Below are 27,625 nucleotides of genomic sequence, written 5' to 3' on the forward strand. Positions count from 1 at the left end.
TTCACTTGAGGCTGGGCTGGAAACAGCATTTTGCTGCCTGGAGGAGCCCAGTCCCCTGAGACCCTGCTGATGTTTGGTGTCACAGCTCAGCCCAACTTGCCAACTGTAGTTTCAAGGTACCCTAAACCAAGAGGTGAAAAAAAAACCCACCCCATTTATGCTTTCCTGCCTCCTGTGTCACAGAGACAACTGCATCTAACATGGGTTTAATTCTTAAGGAAAACCCCAATCTTATCTTTCTGTGAATGCAAAGAAGCCTGAGTATCACATGATTTTTAAATCAGTGGTGAAATTGTAATACCATCAGGGTCCCCAAGCTGGGACTGCCAAATCCTTCTCCTCTCTTCCTGAAGTGGCTGCCTTGTTCTGCTTAAATTAATGAAAAAAAAGGTTGATTAGGGACCTGCTACATTAAAACCCTGATTTGAGAATAAATTGTGACTCATCCTGACCTCTTCCCACAATGGAATTTTTTGGGAGGTGACAGCACCAGTCAAGGTGCTCCAGTAACCAGCACTGAAGTCATTAAGACTTCAGTGAAAGTGGCATCCCAGAAGATGTACTCTGAGCATGAGAAAAATTAATTGTATAACCACGTTAAAGATTTTGACTATAGGAGCCTATTGGTGAATTCTTGTCACGCTATTTTAAAAAATAAAATACCCTATGTTCAGATATATTAGGTCTGTGAAGTGTTTTTGCCAGTGATTCATTGTAAGATGAGAACTTGAATTCACAAGTCTTGGGAAAAGCAGAGTATGCTCTGGAGGTGTTAACTTTAGTACCGTGTTTAATCTCAACCTAAACTGAAGACCCTAGGATGGAAGAGTAAAATTAAAACATAAGCACACTGTTAAGATGCACTGATTAAGATGCTTGCTGTAGGATTCTTCTGTTATAAACAAATCTGGCTGAACTCTGTCTGGGACTGAATGGCCTCAAACCAGGGCCAAGAGACATTTCTGAGTTACAAAGTCGAGAAGCGGGTGGTTTCTTTTTCAGTGTGCTGGGTGCACGGGGATATCTCCTCCTAACCACGCACAGAGGTACAGACCAGATTTCAATACATGGTCATACTTTATGCATATTCACAGTTTTCCTTAGAAAAGGCGTGGTTATGCAAACTCTTAGAACTCATCATTATTAGCTGTCATTATCATCAGCACACGTGAAGCACGGGCGAAGTGCACCCTGGTGATCACCGGGAAGGATCCGCGTCTTCCTCAGTGGTCCCCTGGTGCAGGCTGGACATTTTTATCCCCATGCTCTTTTCACCTTTCTCCTCTAGGCGTGAGCAATCTCTCATTAGCTGTTTCAGGGATTTTCTCGCTGGTTCTAGCAAACTCTGTCCTTCATTTTTGCAAGTTATGTTCCCTACTTCTCGCTTGTCGCTAATTTTTGCTAGCTTCTCTATTGGTCAAAATGTATTTTATTCTTGCCCAAAGTATGCCTAGACACAATGCTTTTAACCCTTTCAGGACTGAGACCTGAATTTCAGAAATCTAGGTGCTGGAAGTGGTTTCTGACTTCACTAGAGGGCAGCTCAGCATCAGTTATAGAACACACTCGGGTGTTGGATGGTACTGACCAGTTTGTCCTGAGACAGCTGTGCTGATGGGAGAGGGTTTGGTTGTGGTTAGCAAGTAATTCTCTTTTCTCATCATCTTTGTATTTTACCATTAAGTAAAGTTTAAGTAGTGTGACTTCGTCCATAAAATTATTAAATAATTTCAAGGAAAGATTTCTAAAAAGGTAAATTAAAAAAACTGTTACCAAATCTCACTGAAGGGGCTGTGAAGCATTTTAATGCCCCTGAGGCTGTTCCACTTTTTGCACAGTATGAGCTTCTCCTATGTACCCATTTGAAAGCAAAATGCCCAAATCCAGTAATTCAAAGCCATACAGCAAGTCATTGGCAGGTCTGGGGTTAGAATTTGGGAATTACTGGGTCCTGGACTTGTTTAGCTTAGCTGAACACAAGGAATTCCTGCTATTTTTTCCAGCTCATCTTGCTGACCTTTGGTTGTAAGAGGTCAAAATTGGATGAAGCAGGGGAGTAAATGGAAAAGATGTCATAAAGCCAAGGTTCTGTTTGCTCTTGTATCACTGGAAATGGCTTCAAATAGTGGCAGAAAGAAAGAAAGAAATGTTTAAATGCTGCCCTCCCGGCTAGCTGATGACAGAAGTGGAGGAGGGGTGGCAGATTCCCCCTTGAGCTCCCTTGAATCCCAGTGCCAGTGGGACAGAGCAGCACACGGGTCCCAGGGTAACTTTATTTGATGATAAAACTTCCCCTCTTCACCCTGGCGACGAGGAACAGGGGGGCAGAGAGAAGCTTATATCTGGGGGCAGGTCTCAGGGGAGGGTACAGTCTTCAACAAATCAGGAGAATTGGGAGTAAAAAACCAGGCGGGAGCCACAATGTATAAACAAATAGAAATTCCAAGGGGGGAGAGCAGTTTCAGTAAACTGATAAAGTTTGGGGAAATAGAAACTAGAAACTAACAACAGGAAAGTGACGAAAGTTCTGGGAAAAGGCGGAACAAAAAGGAAACAATGAAAACGCCCATATTACAAATCAAACTATAAACCTACGAACAAAACTAAAAGCACAATACAACAGTTAAACATATATTTATTGTAAAATGTGATGCAAGCTGCAAATTTTAAGCTTTGCTGAGTAACTGCACTGCAGAAAAGTTTAAGCTTTGTACTAAATAACTTAATTCTTGCTGCTGCATATTTATCTTCTGGAAGACACAGCTTATTTCACCAGCAAATATAAAATAGGGAAGACTTGCTCTGAGAAATAAAGGAAACCTCAAGGTACCAGTTGCATTCTGTCGTGGGTTTTGAGCAATGACACTTTCCTGTACTTAGCAGGTCGTAAAAGGCAAGAAGCTGAAACTACTACTTGTGTGTCTGGAGATATTTTTTTTGGAGATATTTTTTTGTGTAAAGTACACACTTTGCAGTACTCTTGTTCTGAAAAGGTCAGCTCTTTATCAGTTTGCAAAGTGTTAAAAGTGCTTAAGCTTCTGAGCTATTTAAAATTTCTGTGTTTAGTTCTTTTTGTTCCTAGCATGGCTTTTTCCCCCCCAGCATGGCTTTTTGTTCCCCAGCACTGCTAAGGTCCAGTTCTTTTAATGAATTATTTTTCTGTCATTGTGATATTTTATGAAAAATCCCTTCACCAGGATTTTTCCTGAGAAGCCTTAGAAAAGAAATGTAAACAATAATTATCTGATTGTTTTGGAATATGGTATGGAGCTTGTTTACCAACAGGTGCATCTTTGATTGGTTCCATGTGAATTGTTTTTACTTAATGATCAATCCCAGTCTAGCTCTGTCAGACTCTCTGGTCTGTCACAGGTTTTTATTATTCATGTCTTTCCTAGCCTTCTGTCTGTATCTTTTCGCTATTCTTTTTAGTATAGCATTCTTTAATGTATATAATATCATAATATAACTGAGATTGTGCCCCCGGTCGTGGGAGGCGATCAGGAGTGGCCGTGCCCTGTCTCTGCCACCGGCGGGCAGAGTCACGGTTTGGCTGGCTCAGAACGTGGGTTCAATGCCTGAGGATTCGTGGCAAAGGAAATAAGGAAGGACCCTGTGCTTGCTTTTATTTCTCTCCTGCACGAGGATGGTGCTGCCAGGGTTTTTCTCCCGCGTGAGGATGGTGCTTGGAGTGGCGCCGCTTGGAGGTGGCAGCGTGGCTTTCCCGTGGTGGCAGCAGCACCAGCACAAGGCAGATGATGTGACAGTCTCTCTCTCTCTCTCCCCCCACAGCAGAGGCACTAGGGCGGCGCTGGTGGTGCGAGTGATCCCTCTCCTGGCAGGAGCTGTGTGAAATCCCAAGCTGCATTTTGTGTGTCAGGTACATACAGGCAACGTGTGTATCTGTGATTGTAATACATGTGGAAACTGACCATAGGACAGTTATCAAGACAAATTCTAATAAATAACTGAGGAGGTAAAGCATGGAAGAAGGCCTTTGAACCTATAATTTGTTCGCAATTATATAAGTCTTAAGTTGATTTAGGAGCATTTGAATTAAAGGAAGTTTAAGGATGTTGATGTTTGACAGGAACTTTCTGCTTGTAGCTAAGCCTTAAAGAGTTTTGCAATAATAACCTTTTGAAGTATAATTTTAGAATATTGCATGTAGTAAGGATCTTTGAAACTATAGCTTTAGAATATATAAAAAGGAAACATGCTTATCTCAATGCCTTAACAAGTGAAAAGCAGCTTGAGAAAGGAAGATGAACATCAACTCAAGGATTGATAGTTTTGACCAAGGGAAGCTGGACATCACTGTTATGAGATATAATCCTTGCAATTACAAGGTGGACCCACATCTGGAATCTGGACCTCACCAGCTGGGAGACTTCTTTTGGAAGCTGGATCCCACCATCTGGGGATACTCCTTTCTTGGATACATCCTGAGAAAAACTGAATCACAATAGTGTGTAGAATTGTGACATAAAAACTTGGAATAGAAACTGCTGATGAGTAAAAATTGGGAACAGAAACTGCCGAGAAAGCTTATGAGTAGCCCTATAAATAGCTGTAAGTCTCAGCTATCAGTGTGCAGTTGGAGGGAAAACTTCCTCCACTGTACCCAGCCTGTATTGCTCATACTTTACCATATTAATTAATAAATTGATTGCTCCTTGAATATTAGACTAGTCAAGCTTCTCATTTATAACAGATTTGGTGCATTGGCCAGGAAATTTCCAAATCCATCGAGGGAGACTCCTGATCTCAGGGAGACCTTGGAGGCTTTTGGCTCAGGTGGCCCTGAGTGACTGGGGAATCTTTCAGGGAGGAGGAGATCTTTAAGGTAAATTATGAGCAAAGAATTTTGAGCTCCTGGAGTAGACTGCAGTAAATTCACCTGTAATAACTCGTGCACGAGGACCCAGGAGAGAAAAGGAGGCTGTAAGTATCACTTGGTTAGGTGGGATAAGAATGGGTGTAGACGTGTAAGAGTGTGAATGGTGTGTGTGTGAGATGTGACCTAGTCACAAAGTGATTGTGGAGTTCTTCTAACCTCGGTTTTGCCTCCCCATGAGGGGAGTGGCAGGTGAAGGAACGAAGTGAGTGAAGGAAGATTTTCTGTATATAAAAGGTTGGGGGTGAGATGTGATAATAGTTAGGGGGGATTTTTTTAGTAAATCATAGGTGGGAGGTGGTACTGGTAGAAGGAACTTTTTATTAGAGAAATCCTTGAGAAGAAGGGACCAAGGTCTGAACAAGTGTGGTCGAGGCAAGTGAGGGAACACCTGTTAGGATAAAATGGGTAAATGCCAAAGCAAAAACCCAGGAGCTGGTATAAACCAGCAGGAAAATAGAGGTACTGAAGGTACTGGAAAAAGAGGGAACATTTTGCCAGATATCCCAGGATAGCCCCCTTGGGGTAATGTTAAAAATTGTGGAATAAATATGAAACCAGGAGAGGAAAAAGTAAAGAGAAAATGATACAATATTGTATGGTAGAATGGACTAAGGAAATGATAAAAGATAAGGAAAGAAAAAGAAAGTTTTCCTGAAGGATACCTCCCCAATCTAATGGTATTCCCTGTGTGAAAAACATGTTTACTCTCCTATGAAATTTTTAAAAGTTTATAAAGGACAATAGGACAAAATGGACCACAGAGCAAAGGGCTGGGTGCATCTTGGCACTTAGCCAAGACAACACAGTTATCTTTGAGGATATCCCTTAAATTCTTTCTCCATTACATCAACCTGTTGCATATTCATAGACTCTTATGCATATCCATAAACTAGGTTACATTTTCCAGGAACTATTTTACACAGCCCTTCCTCGTGTCTGTCTTTTTACAGCATGCAAGTTTTTTGGCTGTGGTTTTGGCTCCTTCTCCTTTTCACTTCCAGTCTGGGCCTTGGTCCTCGCTGTTTTCAGAGGGTGTGTGCTGATAGTTGGCATATCTGTAGCAGGGGTCCTCATCCTATGTTCACTGAACGTTATTCCATCCAAGCAGGCATTTTAACACAAGCATAGCTATTTCCCTCCTATGTCTAAGCTTAATTAACAGCATAAATACAAACTATATCTTTATAACAAAGTTACTTTAACATCACACATATAAAATCCATTTTAATATCTGGGGAGATTTCGGGTAGGAGGAGACACAGAGACGCACCAAAAAGCCCCCCCAAATTGTCTCTCTGCCTTCCCTGAACCAGCCTAATTTACCCCTAAAATGCCTCCAAAGTGTCCCAAGTCTTGTCCATGGGTGGGGGGGCCTAATTTACTCCTAAAATGCCTCCAAAGTGTCCCAAGTCCATGGGTGGGGGGTGACTGGGGGCATCAGGACACAACCATGTCTCAGCAGCTGCATGCCCAGCCAGGTTGAGGAGTGAGGCTGGGAATGATCCCAAATTTCCCCCACCTTGATGACACAGCAGGGATTATTGCATCTTGCCAGCCCCACATTTGTCAGGACAGGGCTCAGGCTGGGTATTGAGCTTGCAGAGCATCTCTTGGCACTATCTCCAGGCTCTTTGTAGCTTTGCCAATCTGTTCCTACCTGCTCCATTTCACCACACAATGCAACTGCCCTTGAATGTGCAGTTCAGGCTCTGGGTCTCCTGGAACATTCAGGTTTAGGGATTGACTAAACTTGAAAAGTTGCCTAAGGTTGAAAATTTTAGGCTTCCTTACCTAAAACTATGAGGACTGTCATGACCATCCTGGGGCTGGTGGGATCACCAGTTCTCGGATTCCCTCTTGGGTGGCAGCACACGCATTGAATTTTCTTGGCTCCTTACAGATCTCTCAGCTACTTGGAAATAAAATATCACATTAAACAAAAGGCAGATGCCATTTAGCCCAAGAGCTGCTGGGAGACAGCACGAGAGATGCTCGCTCTCATTTCCTCCACTCAGCTTCTCCAATCTCCAGCTGTGTATTTACCAGACAGAATGAATACACTGATCTTACTCCCAATCCTACAGAAAGGCATTCTGAACTGTTTTCACATGAAGTAAGCAGAGAATCCTATGATCAGACCCTGCATGCAGCCAGGAGGAGGAGAGGGACATATGGGTTAACTGGAGTGTGTGCATTTGAGGGCTTGGCACAGCAGCCCCCCCAGAGTACAGAGCTCCAGCAGACACTGGGGCACAGGATATCCCAATGCCATCAGGCTACAGAGGGACAAAACCTGTCTGTATTTCTGGAGTGATGTGGGTCCCAGCAACTGATTGTGTTGGAGGCTGGAATCAGCCTGACTGGGAATGAGTGGCTCAAAGTACCCCACTGTTACAGTCCCAGATGTTCTGTGGATTCTTGGCAAAGGCCACCTAAGGAGAAAGTGTGAAAAAGGAGGTTCACTCTGCTGTAAAAAAAAAATTTAAAAGTTAAATAAAGGATTATAGGAGACGAAGACAATAAAGCAAAGATTTATAGCTGGGTGCTTGGCATTCTGCCAAGAACACACCTGCTATTTCTGTCTTTATGTAAAGATGCCCTTTACATACCTTTCCTATTACATCAGCCTATTGCATAGTCATAAACAATTATGTATATTTAAACTTTTCCCCAAACTAGTTTACATGTTCCAAGAACTGTTTAGCATGGCTCCTCCTCGGGTCTGCCTTTTTAGAGCATGCACATTTTTTGGCTGTAGTTTTGGTCACTATCAAAAGCCTCACTATAACCCAGGAAACCTTCATACAACATCTTTCTGGCATGAGGCAGGTGGCTCATAGTAGGATATCAAATTAGTTAGAGAGGATTTTCGCAATATCAAATAATTTCTAGGACAATGAGAAATACTTCTGGCACAGACTTTGAAGCAAGAACAGCTGTGAGAAGTAACACTAAAGGGCAAGTTGAGTGGAAATCCAAGAGTACTTCAGATGTCATCCACTAGAAAAACAATTGCTCCCATTTCAAGTGAATTTCTCTAAAGTATGACTGTGAAGTCCCAGGAAAACCTCACCTTCATTTCCTAGGTAACCTGTCAACAAAAACATCAGTCTTACAGAAGAATGATCCTTGCTCTTTAAATAGAGTCACACCCCAAGTTAATCCCCGGATGTTCAAGGCTTAATTTCATTTTAATTCTTCGAAGTTACTTCCTTAAGGAGGTGATCAAAGTTCACCTCTCATCTACAGACGGAAGGCGTGGCAATCATTCTTACCTGACAACAGGTAAAATCCAGCTCTAGTTCTAAAACACCGTATTTTGTGGGCATTGAGCTGGATCACTGCTTAAAACTCTCATTGACATTGAAGCTCCGTTTGCACCTAACTGCCTACGTCACCAACACAGAGCCCTCATACAGCAGAGGAGATTTGACCTTCAGGCAACAAAGTGAGTTTTAGGCAAAGAGACACCACATTTAAACTTCAGGATCTGATTCTTCTGTTCATTTTCCTTCCCTTCTGCCACTGGAAATTTCTCTGGCAAGAGGAAGAATACCTGTCCGATATCAGTGCTCATCTTTGCTGAGTAAGGCAGGTAAGCAGATCTCTGTAATTTCTTTCTCTCCTGAGCAAGTGGTGAATGTGGTGCTGCTGTTGGGGTGTAAACTGGAACTGGTCTTTTCCCTTCATCCCAGCTGTGCACACAGGGACCAGCAAGCCCTTCCCATTCCCCAGCTCTCCCCAGGTGCCGGTGGCAAGAGCTGGGGGCATCAGCAGCACAGCTCAGAGAGGAGCTAAAAGTTATGGGGAATGGTCATTTGGGGGAAAAGTTGAGATCTGGACTGGCCCTTGAGTTTGATGTTTGTTTCCCAAGGACTATTCTGCTGCTGTCCAGGGGGAGGCAGCAGAGCAGGAGAGAATTCCCTCCCTGGAAAGTTGAGCCCAGGGTACCCCCTTAGGGCAGGACCTTGAGGCAAAATCGGACTAATGATAATGCTGGAACTTCCCTCTCAGTAAGTGAGGCTGCTTCCAAGCATGATCACTTGGAACTCTTTCTTGTTGGAAGTTGAAACAGTGTGAAACTCCCTTGATTTTATGGTAGCTCAGGATGATGATTACACCCAGGGCACCCACTGGGGGGGTCAGTTGTTCATGCAGAAATGTTGTTAGGCTTAAAATTTCCCGATTAGTACCTTGAGTGATTGAGGTTACTAATTCATAAGCAGCAAACCTTAGGTCATCATGGCATTGTCTTTTTTTACCCAATAAATAATTCATCTCATAATTCCACAGTGTTCAGGGATCTTTGGGGCCCTGACAGAGAACTTTTCCAACCTAAAGATTCTGTGATTCTGTGATTCCAAACCAAGGATTTAAACTGGTGTGTTAAGGTGTCCATTGAATTTCACAGCAGGAAGTAGAGACTGGGTTATGCAATTTTCTCTTGCAATTGGCATGCAATTTTCTCTTGCATGCCCTGTCACAGCTTCCTGAGAGCATGCCAGACTGAAATTCCCAGAAGCTGCAAGTGTAATTGAGATCTCTGAAAAGGCACAAGTTTTTTTTTTTTTATTTCTGATCTCAACTGTTTGAGGTTTAGCACCTTCAGGGGTCACAGCTGGTGACAAGTACCAGGAGAGAGATCTGAAGGGGTTGGGACAGGATTTCTCTTCTTTTCTCACTTCTCTTCTGTGCCTGTTCCAGGTCAGCTGCAGGATTATCCCACCCCTTGGACTGCAGGGATGGAGCAGAGGAGATGGCTCCAGTTGGCTCTGGCACTGCTTCTGGTTATCCCTTTCTCAGGTAATGCTTCCATGAGCTGTTCTGCTCCTTTCTGGGGGATTCCAGCCTGCAGATGATCAGAAGTCCTGCAGCTGAGGGTCATGGTCTCCTGAGCAGCTCTGATTTGTACTCCACAAGATCCAGAGCTACCCTGCCCCTCTGGTCTTGGGGAATTCAGCCATTTGAAGTCAGAGGTTTTCTCCCCTGGTGAAGCCAGGGAAGACCTAAGCCAAGATAGCTGTGCCCTGTCCAGCTTTGCCCAGTGTCAGGAGCATGTCCTTGTCTGCATGGGCAGTTGGCATTGCCACAGCCACCTTGCTGCTGGTGACACAGGGCTGCAAAAGGGCAAGGTCAGCTGTGGAGCAGCATGAAATGGCTCTTTTATGGGATATGCTTTTATGCATTTAGTTTTTTCCTTTTCCCCAAAATAATCCCATCCTGTAGAACTTCATCCCTGTTTTCTCCCTTTAATCTATTACTTTCACTTGTTCCCCACTGTGACTCCTAGACCTGTTTCCTTCACACCAGTACATTTTCTGATTGATTTCAGCCAGATGTTCACTCACAGACAATTCTGAGCTCACCTCTCCTGAGAATGTAGTTGGAATTGTTGGTCAGGATACAATCCTTCCTTGCACCATCGCTTCCACAAAGCCACTGGACAATCCCAAAGTGCAGTGAAGAAAAATCCCAGATGGGTACTGAGAGGACATCTACACATATAGCAGTTTGGGGGTGAACCAATGCAGAAATACAGAGGACAGACATCGGTGCCAAGAGATGGATTTGACACTGGAAATGTGTCCCTGACACTGAAGAATGTCCAGCCAGCAGATGAAGGACTGTGCAGTTACACTGTGATATCCAGGGATTGGATTGTTGATATGGCCACCAAGCTCAGCATTGCAGGTTGGAGACTTTCTAGGCCAGGTAGGGAAGGGGGGAAGCTCTTACAGAGGGAAAAGAGCTCTCCAAAATGTCACTGTCCCCCAGCTGATGCCCCTGCATATGACCCAACACATCCCCTCCCCACTCTCAGCATGGGCCACCTGTCAAGATGTTCTGCAACTTCCATGCCCAGCCTGAGCCCTGTTCTGACACACAAGGGGCTGGTGAGCTGCAATAATCCCTGCTGAGGAGGTGTGAGGCCACCTGGCAGACATCCAAGTGCTCAGCATCCCTGGCTGTGGGACTGATGGAGTGAGGCCCTCTGTCTTGTGACTTCTCAGCTGGGGTGAGGGCTAAGGAGATGTTCTCTGCTGCCAGTTCCCCCAAGGTGGACAGTGGGCATCATTTGTGGGCAGAGATTGATAACGTCAGATGGAGCTGGTCAACCTTGATTCACTGATGAAAAAGAGCATAGAATGATGGAATCAGGGAATCTTAGAATCATGCAATGGCTTGAGTTGGAATTCCTTAAAGAATTTCTCATTTGAACTTCCAGCCATGGGCAAGAGCAAATGCTGTCCAACCTGGCCTTGAATACTTCCAGGGATGGGACATCCTCAGCTGCTCTGGGCAAGCTGTGCCAGTGCCTCACTCTTAGTCAAGAATTTCTTCCTAAGATTGAATCTAAATCACCTCATCTAAAGGGGATTAGAGATGCTTTTGGGAGAGGAGAGAGGAAAAGCTTTAAGACAGCACCCATTTCCTACTATTACACAGGACAAATTCCCATGAAATCCAGCTTTGACCAGGACTGTGACTCTGAATTGTGTGTGGTGCATCCCACCCCATCACACTGGTGAAGCTTTGGGGCATCTCCTGTCAGTGACCATCTGTGGCCACCTGCAGTTCTGGCATGGAATGGGGAGGTGCCAGGGCTTTACTGTGCTGTGCCCTGCTTTACCAATCCTCAAAACTGGATGGGGGTCCTACAGAGTCATTCTAAAAGAAGAATACAAACCACACACCTTCTCCCTGCCTGCTCATGAAATAATGGGGAGCTGAGAAGCAAATCCATCCCACACCATAGCTCTTTCTAAGCCAAAGGAAATCTGGCATTTATGGCAGATGAAGTGCGGGATGACAGAAAGACCAATGTAAAGGTTGTGTGAAGGACTGACAGAAACTGACAGGAAAATCTGGGTTAAGAAAGAGCTGTGAATCAAAGGAAGAGCAGCTTTCAAGGAAATACACTTCTCCCACCAACAAACTCTCTTGCCTTTAAGGTCCTGGTGAAGTGTTCATTGAAATTCAGGGCTCCCAAGGGCAAGGGCTAGAGCTTGGCTGCAGATCTCACAGGTGGCTTCCAGAACCTGTCACCCAGTGGGCTACTGAGGATGGGCAGGGGCTCTCTGCAGACACTGAAAGTAACCAGGACAGTGAGAGGTTCTTCAGTGTGTGTAGTCGAGTTACATTTACAGGAGAGCAAGTGGGAAAAGTCACCTGTCAAATCCTGAACCCCCTGTACAGGTGGAGAAGAAAACTACTGGGCACATCTCAGGTGAGTTCCATTGTCCCCAGAAGTCTTTGCTGGAGGCTCACTGTCTCAGGAGCCCTGTGAGGCCCTTTCCAGTGCCAGGAAAGGTGACAACTCTCCAGTCCAGCCAGACCCACCCCAGACCACCATGGGGCACTGCAGGCAGGGCAGGTTGCAGTGTGAAATGAGCAGGATCTCTCTTGCCCCTAAGGATGTGCACATCCCGAGGGAAGGCAGGCTCTGACCACCTGTGTAGGACTGTGACTATTTCTCTATTTATCTATTTATCTCCACAAAATCTCTTTGGGTGTTTTTTTTTTCCCAAAGAAATTTTGGAATTTTTTTTTCCCCCCAAAGGTTCTGTTTTTCCAGGTGCATCTCAGTGGGTCCCTGCCTCCTGGATACAGCTCGCTTTATTCCTTCTCACACTGGCTGCTGGTGCTGTTCTGGTATTTCAAGGTAAGGTGTCTTGGTTCACAGGACCTCATGCTCTTAGAAGCGAGGCTGCAGGATGTAATTTCTCAGCCTCTTGTAAGACTACTCTCTGACAAATAGGATGAAATATCATGTAGAGTCTACTTCTGGCTTTCAGATGCATTAACTTCCACTCAGCTTAAATTTGAGTTCTCCTGCAGGTAGAATTTTGTCACCTGTCATCCAGAGGCAGAAGGGAGGTGCCTCCACATGCAGCTGAGAGCTTGGGTGGACCATGGTACCTACAGGCAAGAGAAGGAAGGAGGATGGGATTGGAGGAAGGAAGGAGGATGGGATTGGGTACTTTTCCTGGGGTGAATTAGAAGGGTCCCTTCCTCTGCCTCCACTGGTCTCATTCTCCCCAGTGGAGCTCATCCATCAGATGTGGACCCTTTTTTCTAGAAGTGTCAGTGGTGCCTCCCACCTTGGCAAGGGCCTGTCCAGAGATCCCTGCCTCTGCAGCCATGGCTGGTGAGAGGTCTCGTTTCCTCAGTCCAGTGCCAGGCGTTCCAGCTCTGTGGTGTCTGAGGGCACAGCCATGTTCAGCCCTTTCTGGGGGGCTTTTGTGGACTTGGTTTTCCTTCCTGGGTGGGAGCTGGAGCAGGGCCCTGACTGTGGATTGGAAAGAGAGGACCTACAAGGTCTCTTAAAACCCAAACCATTGTTTGATGATTTGAGTCTGCAATTCTGCATTTCTGAGACTCATTGTCTTGTCAGATTATCAACAGATGACCAAGGAGAGGTTCTACGTGACTTCTGCTCACACAAAGAGAAGCCTTTCCATCAGCCTTCTCTGATGGATCAGTGCCAGGACATACCCACAGTATTTAGAAAAAAACCTCTGCCAAGCAAGAAGAAGATGCATGAGGGTCTAGTGCAGTGAGATCAAACAATCTCACCCCTCTGGAAATTCCCACTTCCACAGGCCTCCAACAAGTCCTTTGTTATATTTCCCATCCCCACGCAGATGCTCAGGACTCCAGGGTGCAGAGCTGCCCCAAATGTGGGCTTTTCCCAGCACCGACCAGGACAGCCTGGACTCTTCTGGATCCCATCGTCCCTGGGATCTAAGCTTTTCTCCCATTCCTGCTCTTTCCAGCTGGGATGCTGGCAGAGGAATGTTCTTTGCTCAGTGAACACTTGGCAATTAGCGTGGCCTGGGCTCTCCCCTGTGGCCACACCACTGGGGAGTGAGAAGGCAATGGGGTTCCTTTCAATATTCGTCACCAGCAGCACAGGAGCTTCAAGCTTATGTTTAGAAGGGCTCACAGTGGCGCTGAGACTCCTTTCAACAGGTAAAAACTGTAGTGGCAAAAAGTTTCCATGTCACAAGGAAGACTGCAGGTCCAGAAGAGAGGCCAAGGCTCCTTCCCAGAGCAAACTCTTGGTGGAAGAGCATCTGAAAGCCAAGGAAGAGATCAATGGTGCCCACAGGTCCGTTAGAATGTGAAGTCCCCATCTTTGTTTTTCAGGGCTGAGTTCTTTTCCAAGGCCTCTGAATTAGAAAGGATTGTCTGGGGAAAGAGAAGTCTGGAGAGTATAAATTAGAAATAGGCAGGACATGAGGAGACTGAATTGAATTTCTTGTGCCCTCCCTGCACAAAGAAAGAAAAATGAAAAATAAAATAGCAAGCAGGGCCATTCCCCATCAGGCCTTTATCTTTTTGGAAGCAATCACTGTTCCACAATCAAACTGACTTGTTAGTTAGTCCTTGGAGTGTATGCCTTGTACAGAATCTCCTTGGGAGCAGCTCTTATGTCCCATGCCAGTGCAACACATTTGATTGCTGAGATGGCAGCTGGAGGTGGTCAAGGTCCCTCTTCTCTCCCTCGTCCTTGAAGGTGGTGAAAGAACAGCATCTTCTTGATCTTTTCTAGGGGGAAAGGTCTATGTCACTAGTGGAACGAAAGACCTCGCCTCAGGGGAGGAAAAATCATTATCTCTGTGACACCAGTCTTTTTTCACAGGAAAGAGAGTGGACTCCTTGGAAACTGTTTGGCTGAAGAACCACCAGCACCTCTACCAAAAAATTCAAACTCTGCAGGAAGCTTTCCAGAATGAGCAGGAGTCCACACGGCGTGATATTCAGCTCCTCAGAACTGACCTGGAGAATGAACTGGGTGAGCAGGGCCATTCCCCAGCAGGCCACCTTTTCCCTGGAGGCAAAAGCTGCTCTACAGGCAAAATGTCCTGTGTGATTGCCCACCACAGCTTCTCAAAGCAGACGGAGAAGTACAATCCTTATGTGGGGAATAGCTTTTTTGATCAAGAATGCTCAAAGGGAAACCTGAAGAGACTCTCTGGAAGTGAATTTAAATCAGGACACTGCTCTCTCCCTCAAGAAGGTAATGAGAGTGTCCCAATGACACTGTTCTTTCTTTATAGGATTTACCATAGAGGCAAATACTACAAACACTCTGGAATCCATGTGGAAGAAGGACCTCCATGAAATGTCCCAACAAGTTCAAGCTCTGCAAAAAGCTTTTCTAAACACCCAGCTGTACACACAGCGTGACCTTCAGATCATCAGAACAGACCTGAAGGATGAACTAGGTGAGCAGGGCCATTCCCCAGCAGGCCTTCATGTCTCTGAAGGTCAATCTGGCTCTACAGGTAAACTGACCTTTGAGTTAATCCTTTGCCTTTTGTCAGAATGGGCAGAACTTCCTTGGGAGCAGCTCTTATGTCCCAGTCATCTGGAACACCTTTGATGCTGAGGTGGCAACTGGAGATGGTCAAGGTCCCTCTTCTCTCCCTTATTGTAGAAGGGAGTGAAAGAATATCTCCTTGTTCCTTTTTCAGGGGAAAGTTTTGTGTTATTAGTGGGAAAAGACCTCTCCTCAAGGGAGAAAAACCATTGTCCCAGTGACACCAGTCTTTTTTCACAGGAAAGACAGTGGAGGCAAATGTCACAGGGAATATAGCATGCATATGGCAGAAGGATCTCCTGCATGTCTCCCAACAAATTCAAACTCTGAAGCAAACTTTCCAGAACATGAAGGTTGCCATACAGCGTGACCTTCAAATGACCAGAACAGACCTGGAGAACAAACTAGGTGAGCAGAAGCATTTCCACAACAGGCCTTCATACCTCTGAAGGCAAAGGCTGCCCTACAAGCAAACAGTCCTGTGAACTTGTCCACCACATCTCCTCAAGGGGGGTGGGGAAAGACAGCCCTTACACAGGAAACAGTTTTTGTGCTCTGTGACACCACACAATCCTCAAAACAAAGAGTATTATCTCCCAAGAGTACTCTCTGGAGAGATAGAGTGGGATCATTCCTGCCCTCCATCCTTCCCAGGAGGCCTTGGTCAAGCCATGAGGAAGACCCACAGGGAGTAGGAGAAGCCTAAGAGAGCCCTAAGAGAAGCCTTAACAGGGATTTTTTATCAGAGCTTTTGGGTATCGTCATTAAAGATCAATGGGCTCTCCCTCAAGAAAACCATGACTTTGTCCCAGTGAAAATGTTCTTTCTTCTCAGGAAGGACAGTGGAGGAAAAAACAACCAGCTTAGAATCCAGGCTGGAGAAGGACCACCATGAAGCCTCCCAACAAATTCAAACTCTACAGAAAAATCTCCAGAACATGTATGACACCACACAGCGTGACCTTCGGATGGTCAGAACAGACTTGGAGCATGACCTAGGTAAACTAACCATTCCCCAGAAGGCTTTCAAATTTCTGAAGAAAAAAGGTATTCTACAGGCAAACAGTCCTATGAAATAATTTTCCACAGCTCCTCAAAGAGGGTGAAGAAGAAGAGTCCTGACATGGCAAAGCAGCTTTTGTACTCCATGACACTGAAGCACCTCCAAGTTTAAGAGCCCATGATGAGCCCCACCCCATGCTCACCTGCTCAGCTTGGGGGCATCTCCATGGCCAGTGCATGAGGTGGGGGCACCATGGGCACTGGCAGCACCCAGAACTCTCTGACAAATGTCCAGGGACCTTCCCCTGGGCAGGCACAGGGTCCATGTCCAATCTCGGGAGCCACTGACAAAGTCTGACACCCAGTGAACATTCCTGAGACCACAATGGGGTCTGAGGGACAGCTAGGGGATGTCCCACCACACCTTCCTCATGACAATGGGTGCTGTTTCCCGGGCTCACAGATGCTGCCTGGAGAGATGGACTGGGGTCAGTGCTGCCTTCAGTGGTGCCCAGCAGGCCTTGGTCAAGCCTTTAGGGAGGTCCACAGGGAGAGGGAGAGTCCTAAGGAAAGATGCTCTGGCAGAGAGTTTAAATCAGAGCTTTCAGGCATTGTGATTGCAGGTTGCTGGTCTCCCCCTCGAGACTGCAATGAGACTGTTCAGTGAGATGGTTCTTTCTTCACAGAAAGGACAGTGGAGGCAAATACAAGGACCATGGAATCCATGTGGAAGAAGGACCTTCTGCACTACTCCCAACAAATGCAAACTCTGCAGGAAGCATTCCAGAACATGCAGCAGTCCACACAGTGTGACCTGCAGACGATAAGAGCAGACATGAAGAATGAACTAGGTGAGCTAGGCCATTCCCAGCAGGCCTTCATCTCTCGACAGGCAGAAGCTGCTTTACAGGCAAGCTTTCCTGTGAGGACATCCTCCAGAGCTCCTCAAAGGGGATGGGGAAGGACAGCCCTTACATGGGTAATGGATTTGTCATCCATGCCACTGGAACACCTTTGATGGTGAAGTGTTCTCTGCAGGGGCTCAAGGTCCCTCTTCTCTCCCTTGTCTTTGAAGACAGTTTCAACTCTAAATTCTTTCACTGATAGTCAGTAAGGTTTCACCTTTAGCCCTTGTCCCTGTCTCCGTCCCCTTCCTCATTGCCCTTCTGCTGCAGCCCCACTCCTGATGCCGCTGCACACACCCTGCATGTCTGTGCCCATGATCACCCCACCCCATGCTCACCTGCTCAGCTTGGGGCCATCTCCATGGCCAGTGCATGAGGTGGGGGCACGGGAGGGCACTGGCAGCACCCAGCACTCTCTGCCAAATTCCCCTGGGCAGGCACAGCGTCCATGTCCAATCTCGGAAGCCACTGACAAAGGCTGAGGCCCAGTGAACATTCCTGAGACCACAATGGGGTCTGAGGGACAGCTAGGGGATGTCCCACCACACCCTCCTCATGACAATGGGTGCTGTTTCCCTGGGCCCACAGATGCTGTCTGCAGAGATGGACTGGGGTCAGTGGTGCCCAGCAGGCCTTGGTCAAGCCTTTAGGGAGGTCCACAGGGAGAGGGAGAGTCCTAAGGAAAGATGCTCTGGCAGAGAGTTTAAATCAGAGCTTTCAGGCATTGTGATTGCAGGTTGCTGGTCTCCCCCTCGAGACTGCAATGAGACTGTTCAGTGAGATGGTTCTTTCTTCACAGAAAGGACAGTGGAGGCAAATACAGGGACCATGGAATCCATGTGGAAGAAGGACCTTCTGCACTACTCCCAACAAATGCAAACTCTGCAGGAAGCATTCCAGAACATGCAGCAGTCCACACAGTGTGACCTGCAGACGATAAGAGCAGACATGAAGAATGAACTAGGTGAGCTAGGCCATTCCCAGCAGGCCTTCATCTCTCGACAGGCAGAAGCTGCTTTACAGATGTCCTTGTCAGCTAAATCATTGCCTCCTCCGAGTGGGTGCATGGGGCAGAACTTCCTTGGGAGCAGCTCTTTTGTCCCATGAAAGTGGAATCATCACCTTTGATGATGAAATGGTGCTGGGAGTCAGTAAATGTTCATTGTCTCTCCATCACATTTGGAGGAAGTGAAAGCACAGCATCTCTTTGGTCCTTTCTAAGAAGAAAGGTCCAGTGTAATTTGTGGTCCCATACCTCATCTCAAGTGAGGTCAAACCACTGTCCCACTGACACCAGTCTTCTCTTACAGGAAGGAGAGTGAAGGAAAATACCTCAAGGGTCCTGGAATCCATTCAGCTGATGGACATCCAGCAGCTCTCCCAGGAAATCCAAGTTCTGGAAAAAACTTCTCAGACTGCATTGGGGTCTACAAAATATGACTTAGGTGAGCAAGGCCTTTTCCAGCAGAACTTCATTTCTCTGAAGGGTAAAGCTGCTTTACAGGCAAATTGTCCTGTGAGCTTCTTGTAAACAGCTCCTCAAACAGATGGAGAGGGACAGATTTTCTTGGCAAGTTGCTCTTGTGTCCTCACCTGTGAAGACACCTGAACACCGAGATTATGACTGCAGGTGGTCAAGGTTCCTCTTCATGACCTTGTCTTTGAGAGGAATGTGTAGTGTGGGCTCTCTATGACCCAATATGTGGTAAAGGAGCCCACCTCCATGCCTTAGTATTATCTTCTTGCTTTCCCCACTTCTCTTCCTCTTAACAAACATTGTTGTCTCCCACAGCCCAGAAGTGCTGTTTGGAGAGATGGAGGGGGCCTGATCCCAACCCTCCATCCTGCCCATCAGGCCTTTCCCAAGCCTTTGGGAAAGCTCACAGGACCTGTGAGCTCTTTCCCCAGCCCTCCAGCAGTCAGTCCATCCAAACCAGTTCTACTGAGCTGGGAGGGTCTTTGTTCTCCTTTTTCCAGAGCCCATGTACCCCAGAACACTGGGAGCTGGACACTTCAGGGAGGGAAGGACCACTGGGAGTGTGAGAGTCCCAGATGAAATGTAGAGGCTCAGGCCTTGGGCAAGCCCTGCTCCTCTTCCCCCTGGCTCAGCAGTGCTCAATCACTTTGACAAGGGTTTCCAGGGGTACCTGGTGCAGGAAGGTCACCTTTGCTTCCTGGCAAGTCTTTCTCTGTGAAAGCCCATCTCCTTTTTAGTTTAGGGTCTGGCCATTCCTCTGGCCTCTGGCTGAGCTCATCTCACAGCACATTTTAGTCCTCCTTGGTCCTCAGAGGAAGCAAGTTGGAGCCACATGCCCCATGTCTGGAAAACAAAATTATCACACACCCTGATGTACTGTTTTCTCTGGGAGTCTTTGATGAAATGAGAGTAGAACTGGTTAAATAAACAGTGTGTATGTGTGTGTGTGATGGGGGAGTAGGAGATCATGGGCGTGGCATCAGTGTCATGAAGGAGAGAGCTGGGTATTGTGTAAGAGATATCCTCAATCCTGTTCTGTTTGACTGTGCTGTCAGTGCCCCCGCAACTCTCAGAGCCTTGTGTCTGACCATACTGTCAGTGTCAGACTAGGGGGGCAGGAGAGTGGCCTCATTGTCACCCTGGCAAATTTTGTTTCATTGCCAGAGCAAGCATTAACAAATCCACTTACTTCCTGCTTTTCTCCTTTCCCACAGACCTTCCAGATCTACGGTCCTACAAAGGTAAGCATAAGTGAAATGAGGAAGTGAGTACTCAAGAGCCTGAGTGCAGCTCTGGAAAACACACCCAACGCCCTTGAATAGCTGTTTGGGGAAGAACTCACTCAGGGAAGGGTGGTTGGATGACTTTTTTCACTGTTATGTGCTGCCCCAGGCCCTGCCTGTGTTTGTCAGGAGCCCTCTCAGCTGTGGGGAGCAGGCACAGCTGGCTTGCACTGGCCACTGCAGCTCTAGCTCCCACTTCTGATTTGGCAGAAAAAGCGTCTGGAGCTGATCTTGCTCCACAACAATTCTCCTTTCAATCAGAATTGAGCTAGAGGACCTCAGTTTGTGACATTGCACCTTGCTTGAGTCCTACCAGAGGTTCCTCCCATTCTCTGATGCATGTAGAAAGCTGAGGCAAGAAACATTCCTTTATCCTTGTGGTACTGCAGACCACTCTTCCACTCTAATCCATGTGCAAGCAGTATAATACACTGGTGATTTCCTGTTATTGAGGAAAAAAGTGCTTAAAACTTGAAAACCCCCTTCAGATTTTGGCAAGGAGTTAATCTAAACCTAATTACAGCTGCTGTCAGCCAAACCTCATTCCAGCTGCTGCCAGCTCCTGGTCCTTTTCCTCAGGCCACCCCCTGCCAGCAATGCAGAGATGGAGGCAGAGAAGGTTGGGCAGCACAGCCTCCTCCTTGGAGCTGCCTGCTGCAGCCCCAGGAGCACTGGAAGAGTGCCTGGCATTTGGTGTGTGCTGGCTGCCACTCTCTCTGGCAGGAAGGGACATGGCAGGAGTGGAGGGAGAAGCTTGAGGTGTCCTAAGACAAGAGGCTGCTGAGTGCACCTGAGCATGGAGGGAGGGAAGGACAAATGAAAGGGGGAGGAAGGCAGAGAAAAGAAATGCTCAGAAAAGCAGAGCTTGTGTTTTCTGTTCCTCATGGCCTGACTTGACCATTGCAGGAGATGTCATCCTGGATGCTGACACAGCTCATCCCAGACTGGAAATCTCTGCAGATGGGAGGACAGTGAAAGATACTGGTGTCATCAGATTCTTGCTCGGAAATGAGAAGAGATTTGATTCCCATCTGTTTGTGTTGGCAAAGGAAGGATACACTTCCGGGAAACACTATTGGGAAGTAAATGTTGGGACAAGAAGAAACTGGGCCTTGGGTATTGCCTGTGAATCTGTGCCTCGCAAAGGCACTTTGACTCTGTGTCCTGAGAATGGCTTTTGGGTTATCGCCTGTGTAGATGGGCAAGATTATTTGGCCTGCACAAATCCTTGGACCTGTCTGACTGTGACTGGCTATTTGTCACAGATTGGGATCTTCCTGGACATCCCAGCCAAGAAGGTTTCTTTTTATGATGTCTTTAATGCAGTAGTTTTGTGCACTTTGAGTATTGCTGATGGCAGCAGACAGGAAGGCAAATTCCTTCCCTTCTTCTCTACAGGCCTTGCTGCTGCTGAGCCTGACACTGAGCCGCTAGCAATACTGCAGTTTTCTGATGATGATGAGTAGTTTATTCTGCATTTCAAAGGTCAACACTTCGATTGAATCACATTGTAATCAGGCTGCTGATTTGTGTCTTCCGAACAAAAGTATTGAAGGAGAGGCCAAACCTGTCACAGTGGTCAGCTTTCTAAATTATGCTTCAGAATGAAAAGTTTTTTGAGGGAAATTTTATGTTGTCAAGGGAAATAAATTTTCTTTCGTGGTACTATTAAAAAACCCATTTTTTGTGTATTGTGAATTTTCCTGAAAAATTACTGTCTTGGGATTTTGTTTTTGGTCTCATACAATTTTTGTTTTTTTTGTGTCTGGGGTGGTCACTGATCCTACCCCCTCTCCCCCCACCCCAGTCCCCCAGACTTTGGGATCATCAGGATGAGTGAGAGCCAGACCAGGGTTTCCAGCAAGAGCTAAGGGCAGAGTGAGGGGCAGCTCCTTCCTCCTGGGCAGGCTTTTTGGCTGGCTGGGCACCTGGTTTCTCTGACTAGAGATACTGCTGCTCTGTGGGTTTGGCCTGTTTATTTTTGTTTCTTTTCCTTCCTCTGTTTTTTTTGGATCAATATTAGCGTTGCCCTTAGGCATCCTGCAGATGCACTAGAGTCTCATGAGGTTCTTATTTCACCTCATAAAGTTTAGAACAATTGATTTGCCTTGGCATTGCTTGTTTAAAGCCAAATTTTTGATATTGTCCCAGGAAATCCTTCCCTTCCCTGGTATTGGGGTCCCAGTGGGGGTCCAGGGAGGGAAAGTGCTCTTCAGCAGTTCCTGTGGTAGCCTGCCCTCTGTGTCTATTCTGTTCACCTCCCTCCTACTAGTCTGAAGTACTGTCTCTTTATCTGTACAATCGACTGAATTATCTAGCAGAACCTGTATATCCAGTCAGTCTGGGTCTTGAAAATGGTTTCAAATACTTCAGGTAGTCTCTCCAGATCTTCGCTAAAAAGAAGTGAGGCATCTCACCCATGCCTCAAGATCGATTGGAAAAGAAAGGTACTTTACCATTACCAGGCCATGAGAGACTTTCTGTTTACCCCAGGTTCACCCCAACACTGGCCTCTCCTTTTTCAGTTTCAGATGGTTTTCCAAATAGAATAATAAATCCACATAAGGCAATTAATTCAATTTCCCTCTTCCCCCTCCCTAAACTAAGGTACCATTCTCTGGCCACTTAAACTGGTAGTTTAGCTGGTATACTGGCCACCACTGATGACAATATTGGATTAATCTAGGTTTATTTGGTGGGTCTCCTCCAGTCTGTTTCCAGTTTTTCAATATACATTTCAATGGAGAATTGAAATCTCCCACTTTAGTTTTAGAAGAAACTAAATTTTCAATAATTTTCAGCCCCATTTTCAATAATTCCAAATATACAAGGTATTATCTCTGAAAGTTACAATAGTATTTCCAGGTTTGTAATGGAAGGGGGCGTGAGGAAGAGAAGGAAGGGTGCCAAACGGGCAATCACTAAAACTGACACAAGAGGGTGTTTCAAGCCCACAAATGCGATCTCAGCCACAAAACTAAAGCAATTCCAAGACACCAGCAGACACTCAATTACGCTCCAATAGTCTCTCAGCAAATGAATTTTTATATCACGGGTATCCCCATGTTGATATGCTGGAAAACTCAAATCAACACAACACTCTCACATGAACACACTCTCGGAGTTCAAGAAGAATGCAAAGAATGCAAAGGAATTCACCGAATTTCACCACAAAAGTGGCTCCAGATGAGGCTGGGTTTCAATTGTAAATGGAGACTGGCTTTTTTTTTTTTTCTTCCTTCATTCCTCTGTTGTGATGTGGTTTTTTGTTTTCCTAGTAGGCTTATTGTTTGATTTGTAATTTGATAATTTCTTTATGCTGTTTCCTTTTTGTTCCCACCTTTTCCCAGAATTTTCGTCACTCCTCCTGTTATTAGCTGCTAGTTTCCATTTCTCCAAACTTTGTCGTCAGTTTACTGAAACTGTTCTCCTCCCTTGGGATTTTTATTGGTTTACACATTGTAATCCCTGCCTGGTTTTTCACTTCCAATTCTCCTGATTTGTTAAAGATTGCACCCTCCCCTGAGACCTGCCCCCAAAATATAAACTCCTTTGTCCCTGGGAAGATTGGGGTCCTGGGAAGAGAAAAGGGGAAGTTTTACCATGAAATAAAGTTACGCTGGGACCCGTGTGCTGCTCTGTGTTTTATACTGCACCAACAGCTGGAAGCTGGCATTCATGGGGCTCGAGGAGGCAGGGGCATGGGAGGACTGGGGGGGCTGTGGCCGCTGTCAAAGTAGGTCCTGGGAGGAGAAATGGAAGGGTGGGATCAGGGGAGGATGGTGAGACTGCTGGGAGATCGTGGTGGAACAACTGGTAGGTGGTGGAACCAGTAGGAGACAGTCTCCCCACCACTGGGAGGTGCTGGAGCCAATGGGAGATAATGGTGGAACTACTGGTGGGAGTACTGTGAGACCAGGAGATGGACCAAACCCTGGGAGATGTTGGCACCATGGAATGGTGACCCCACCCAAACCTCCTCTCCTGCACCCCCCGGGGTCCTTCCCTGTCTTCCCCTCACCTGGGGCTCTCCAAGGTGACATTCTGGGTGGTGTCAGATAGCTGGATCTCCACAGTCTGCTCCAAGAATTCCCACATCCTGGCACAGGATTCACTGCTCCACGGGGTCAAAATCTACTCCAATCTGGGGTTTCCTCAGGAAAACCTCAGGGTTTCCTTATTACTCTCTATAACTCCCTGAAAAGTAGTTGAAGTCAGGTGGGTGTTGCAGTGAACCATCCAAGTGTGGGGTCACGAGGCTTGACTCAATTTTTCTCAGAAGGCTGATTTATTATGTTATATATTATATTAAAATACTACATTAAAACTATACTAAAAAACAGAGAGAGAAGATGATCAGAAGGCTACAAAGAACAAGAACAGAATAGAATAGAATAAAATAGAATAGAATAGATAACAAAATCTCGTGACTGCTCACAGCCTTGGCACAGGGGGCTGTGATTGGTCACTAATTGAAAACAATCCCCATGGACCAATGGAAGATGCACCTGTTGCATTCCACAGCAGCAGATAGTTATTGTTTACATTTCTTTCCTGAGGCTCTCAGCTCCTCAGGATGGGAAAAATCCTAGGAAAGGATTTTTCATAAAATATCATGGCTACAGGTGGGGGTCAGTCTCTTCTCCCAGACAACCACTGACAGAACAAGAGGACACACTTCCAAGCTGCACCAGGGGAAGTTTAGGTTAAATGTCAGGAAAAAAAAATTTTCACTGAAGGAGTGATTGGGTGCTGGAATCATCTGCCCAGGGAGGTTGTGGAATCACCATCCCTAAATATGTTTAAAAAAAGACTGGACAATAACTGCACTGTCAGTTATTGCTCCCCGTCAATGAAGTGAATTCCAGTGATCCGAGGGTTAGGTCTGATAATTAGAGTCCGTGATGTACACAAGAATAGAAAGATCACCCAGCAGCTGGCAAAAAGAAGAAACTAAGAGAATTTTTATCTGCAATGATTTCTGCAGGCTGCAAGACTCAAATGATAATTTGAAAAAAAGTGTTCAATAGCATGCATCCAGCATTGGACCTATTGCTAAAATAATTTATTAATGCTGTATTGCTTCTCTGAACTTGGGATGGGGCAGTAAATAAGTGTATCAATACAATTCACACAGAGCTGTGCAGTGTGTTCCATACTCTCCTCCCTCCAACCAGAAAGAAGCTGAATGATACCTCTGAAACGTGCACTTAAAATTAGCCATAGTAACTCACTGATTTGTTTGAATATATCCTCCAGCAAATAGATCCTCCATCAAATCATGGCTTCACCTCAAAGCAATTAAACCAGTAGAACAGGACTTCACTTGAGTGTGTTTACTGCTCTAATCCTGCCTTTGCCATATGCTGATTTCCCCCAGAGGGAGGAAGTCTGAGTACCATGAAAGACTTTCCAAATAGAATAATAAATGAGTGGGTGTTTGAGCTCTGAAAGGACGTGAAGCCCTAAAGCTGGTGTAGCTGATTTGGTGTTTTATTTGCATAGAGTAACCCCAACATTTTCCAGCATGTTTTCAGCTCGGAAACCTGGGTGTGCTTATGCAAAACATTGCCAAGAACCAATGAAGGTGAAGCACATATGACAAATTAATGAACAAGTGAGGCCTCTGCTATCCCACTTTCTCAGCTGTGGAAGGTTTTACTAACTTTTAAGTACACTAATTAACATGTTTCTGCTGGAGGGACCCTCAGGAAGGGAAACCTGTGCCCAGTCTCTCTTGCCTGACATGGGCAGGGATGTCAGTAGCCAAGCCAGACACTCCTCCCAAGGACACACCGCCCTGCTCCTGCCATAAAACAGCTTATTTATCCTGGTCAGATGCAAGGGGATGTTATTTGGATGCTTCTCTGTACAAGGAGGCTGCAGAAGGACTGGCAAATGGCTGTGGTCAAAGAGAAGGTTAATGCTCCACCAGTGATGTGCCTCAAGACTGGTCATGGAGAGGGGAAACCTCATTTTTCTTCTACTGCTTATAGATAGCTTGATTTCCAGACACAGGGTGTCTCTGCACATCAGTATTTCAGTTATATATTCAGTATTCACCTGTAAAAATTGCAGACAGCTGGTCCCACAGGCCTGGGGTGGTCCTGGGTGTGTGTCCAGCTCCTGTTTAAACAAAAGCAATGTGGCCTGTGGCTGCTCCAGGCTGATGCTTTAAGGAATCCCCAAATTAATAAGTTTTTTCTGCCTTTTCCCCAGTCTACCCTCTGGGAACCTCTTCTGTGCTTTCAGTCAGATGCAGAGAAAGCTGCAGGAAGTCTCAAGCTCAACCAACTCCTTAATCTGAAAATATGAGGCACATAATTGCTGTTGCCACTTGTAACAGCCTTAAACCTGTGCAAAGTTAACCAGTGGCTTTAATGGGGCTACTCTCCATTTAGATTATATTCTTGATGGGCTTGTCATTGCTTCATTACTTTACTCCCTTCATAGTTTTCCTGCACTTTGATACCAAATGATCCTTTGGATCCTTTGCTCTCAAGGACACAGAGCACATGTTTCTGTGAAGCATGTGATAATCTCACTTACAGACACAATTTGCTTTATGAGTGGCCATTCCAGAGATCAGGTTAGTAAGGAGGATAGAGGAGAAAATGTGCAAAAACTGAGCTTAGTAAATTTTTATGGTGATGAATTTATATATGCTGTGATGAAAGGGAAGAGATTGATATACTCCAGCTAGTAGCATATACTTAATTAACTTTATTAGGCAAAATTACTTAAGACTTCAGCAATATCAAGGGCTAGTCCCTGCCCAGAGTAGTATCACAACACTTAAGCATCATTAATTGCCAGACCATATGCTTGCACACATGTAATAGAAAGAACTCAGATGTATATGCTTATTTATGTCATTCAATTCCCTGGATAGTTTCTGCTACAAGTGTTGAATTTGGTCACTCTGCGTGCACCACTTATCCTGGAGGTCCTGTAGCTTGGTTTTAGTCCTGGTGCATTCACAATATGCTTTGAGCTGTGATGTTTAGAATTGCACCTGGGTGCACTTCTTTCTGGCAATATTTTTGCTGATGTGGTTCCTCTAAAGCTGAAAGAGCAGTGGATAGTTTACAAGCATGAAAAAGGCCTCCTGCTTAGTCAGAAGAAAGCTTGTCTTAGGTCTGCAAAGAAGCACTGTTGATTTCAGGTGCAAATAACTGGAATAACTTCAGCTGACAAAAAACTCCAACATGTCACGATTTTAATAAAAAGAGCCTTCTGGTGCTCTTACTCAGAAGAAGCATATGCAGAGTAGTTGGTGTGGGCAAGTGTTCTCTGTGCTGCACTCTGCTACCCCAGAGAACGAGATGTTCTTTCAGGTTCAAATCAAAATTTAAGTACTTCATATGTTCTCCTTGTCTAATACTACGTAAAAACACACAGCTCTGATATGAGGCATTTTTTCCCCTTTTCCCCTTCTCTGCTCAGGCAAAAGGCTTCTCATTGTGGTAAATCTTTACTCAGCTGAATAAAAAGATTATTATTAATTTTTTTTTTAATAGAGGGAAGGGAAGTGGTTATCAGACCTTGTGACAGCATTTTGTTCTTATCTGCAGCTCCTGTGGGGTTGGGCTGTTGAGGTTCTCTGGTCCTGCAGCCCCACTCAGAGTGCTGCCTCTGCCATTCCTGATTCTGACAACTGCTGCCAAGAACTCATTTGCAGGGCTAAATCCTTTTCAGCATGATAAATTCTTTTCCACCCCCCCTCAATCA

The 27,625-nt window shown here is 45.8% G+C and overlaps 1 protein-coding gene across 6 annotated transcripts; it reads left to right on the top strand.

The window, feature by feature from the left end:
- The first annotated feature begins 1,684 nt into the window (after positions 1-1,684).
- Positions 1,685-21,573, top strand: LOC120505636 (E3 ubiquitin-protein ligase TRIM39-like). Of its 6 annotated transcripts, XM_039716357.1 has the most exons (16): positions 1,685-2,826; positions 3,793-3,880; positions 4,350-4,944; positions 8,446-8,495; positions 9,605-9,703; positions 10,233-10,612; positions 12,462-12,563; positions 14,547-14,699; positions 14,965-15,132; positions 15,468-15,635; positions 16,062-16,226; positions 16,916-17,080; positions 17,934-18,098; positions 18,445-18,579; positions 19,826-19,852; positions 20,801-21,573. In XM_039716357.1, exons 6-16 carry the CDS (start codon positions 10,426-10,428, stop codon positions 21,358-21,360), a joined length of 1,995 nt encoding a protein of 664 aa, XP_039572291.1. In that variant the 5' UTR covers positions 1,685-2,826; positions 3,793-3,880; positions 4,350-4,944; positions 8,446-8,495; positions 9,605-9,703; positions 10,233-10,425; the 3' UTR covers positions 21,361-21,573. The 6 variants fall into 6 exon arrangements, with proteins under 6 accessions (XP_039572291.1, XP_039572290.1, XP_039572289.1 ...); XM_039716356.1 differs by having other exon boundaries at positions 1,685-3,707; positions 3,793-4,944; XM_039716355.1 differs by having other exon boundaries at positions 3,793-4,944.
- Positions 21,574-27,625: the final 6,052 nt, after the last annotated feature.

Source organism: Passer montanus, unplaced genomic scaffold, assembly GCF_014805655.1.
Source record: "Passer montanus isolate IOZ18808 unplaced genomic scaffold, ASM1480565v1 scaffold35, whole genome shotgun sequence".
NCBI lineage: Eukaryota > Metazoa > Chordata > Aves > Passeriformes > Passeridae > Passer > Passer montanus.

What these genes read in the sequence shown, in the direction of transcription:
- LOC120505636 (XM_039716356.1), top strand. Translation starts at nt 10,426, where the DNA reads ATGCAGAAATACAGAGGACAGACATCGGTGCCAAGAGATGGATTTGAC. An exon ending in AGACCTGGAGAACAAACTAG is followed by an intron (nt 15,636 to 16,061) that starts GTGAGCAGAAGC and finishes CTTTCTTCTCAG; the next exon opens with GAAGGACAGTGGAGGAAAAA. An exon ending in AGACATGAAGAATGAACTAG is followed by an intron (nt 17,081 to 17,933) that starts GTGAGCTAGGCC and finishes CTTTCTTCACAG; the next exon opens with AAAGGACAGTGGAGGCAAAT.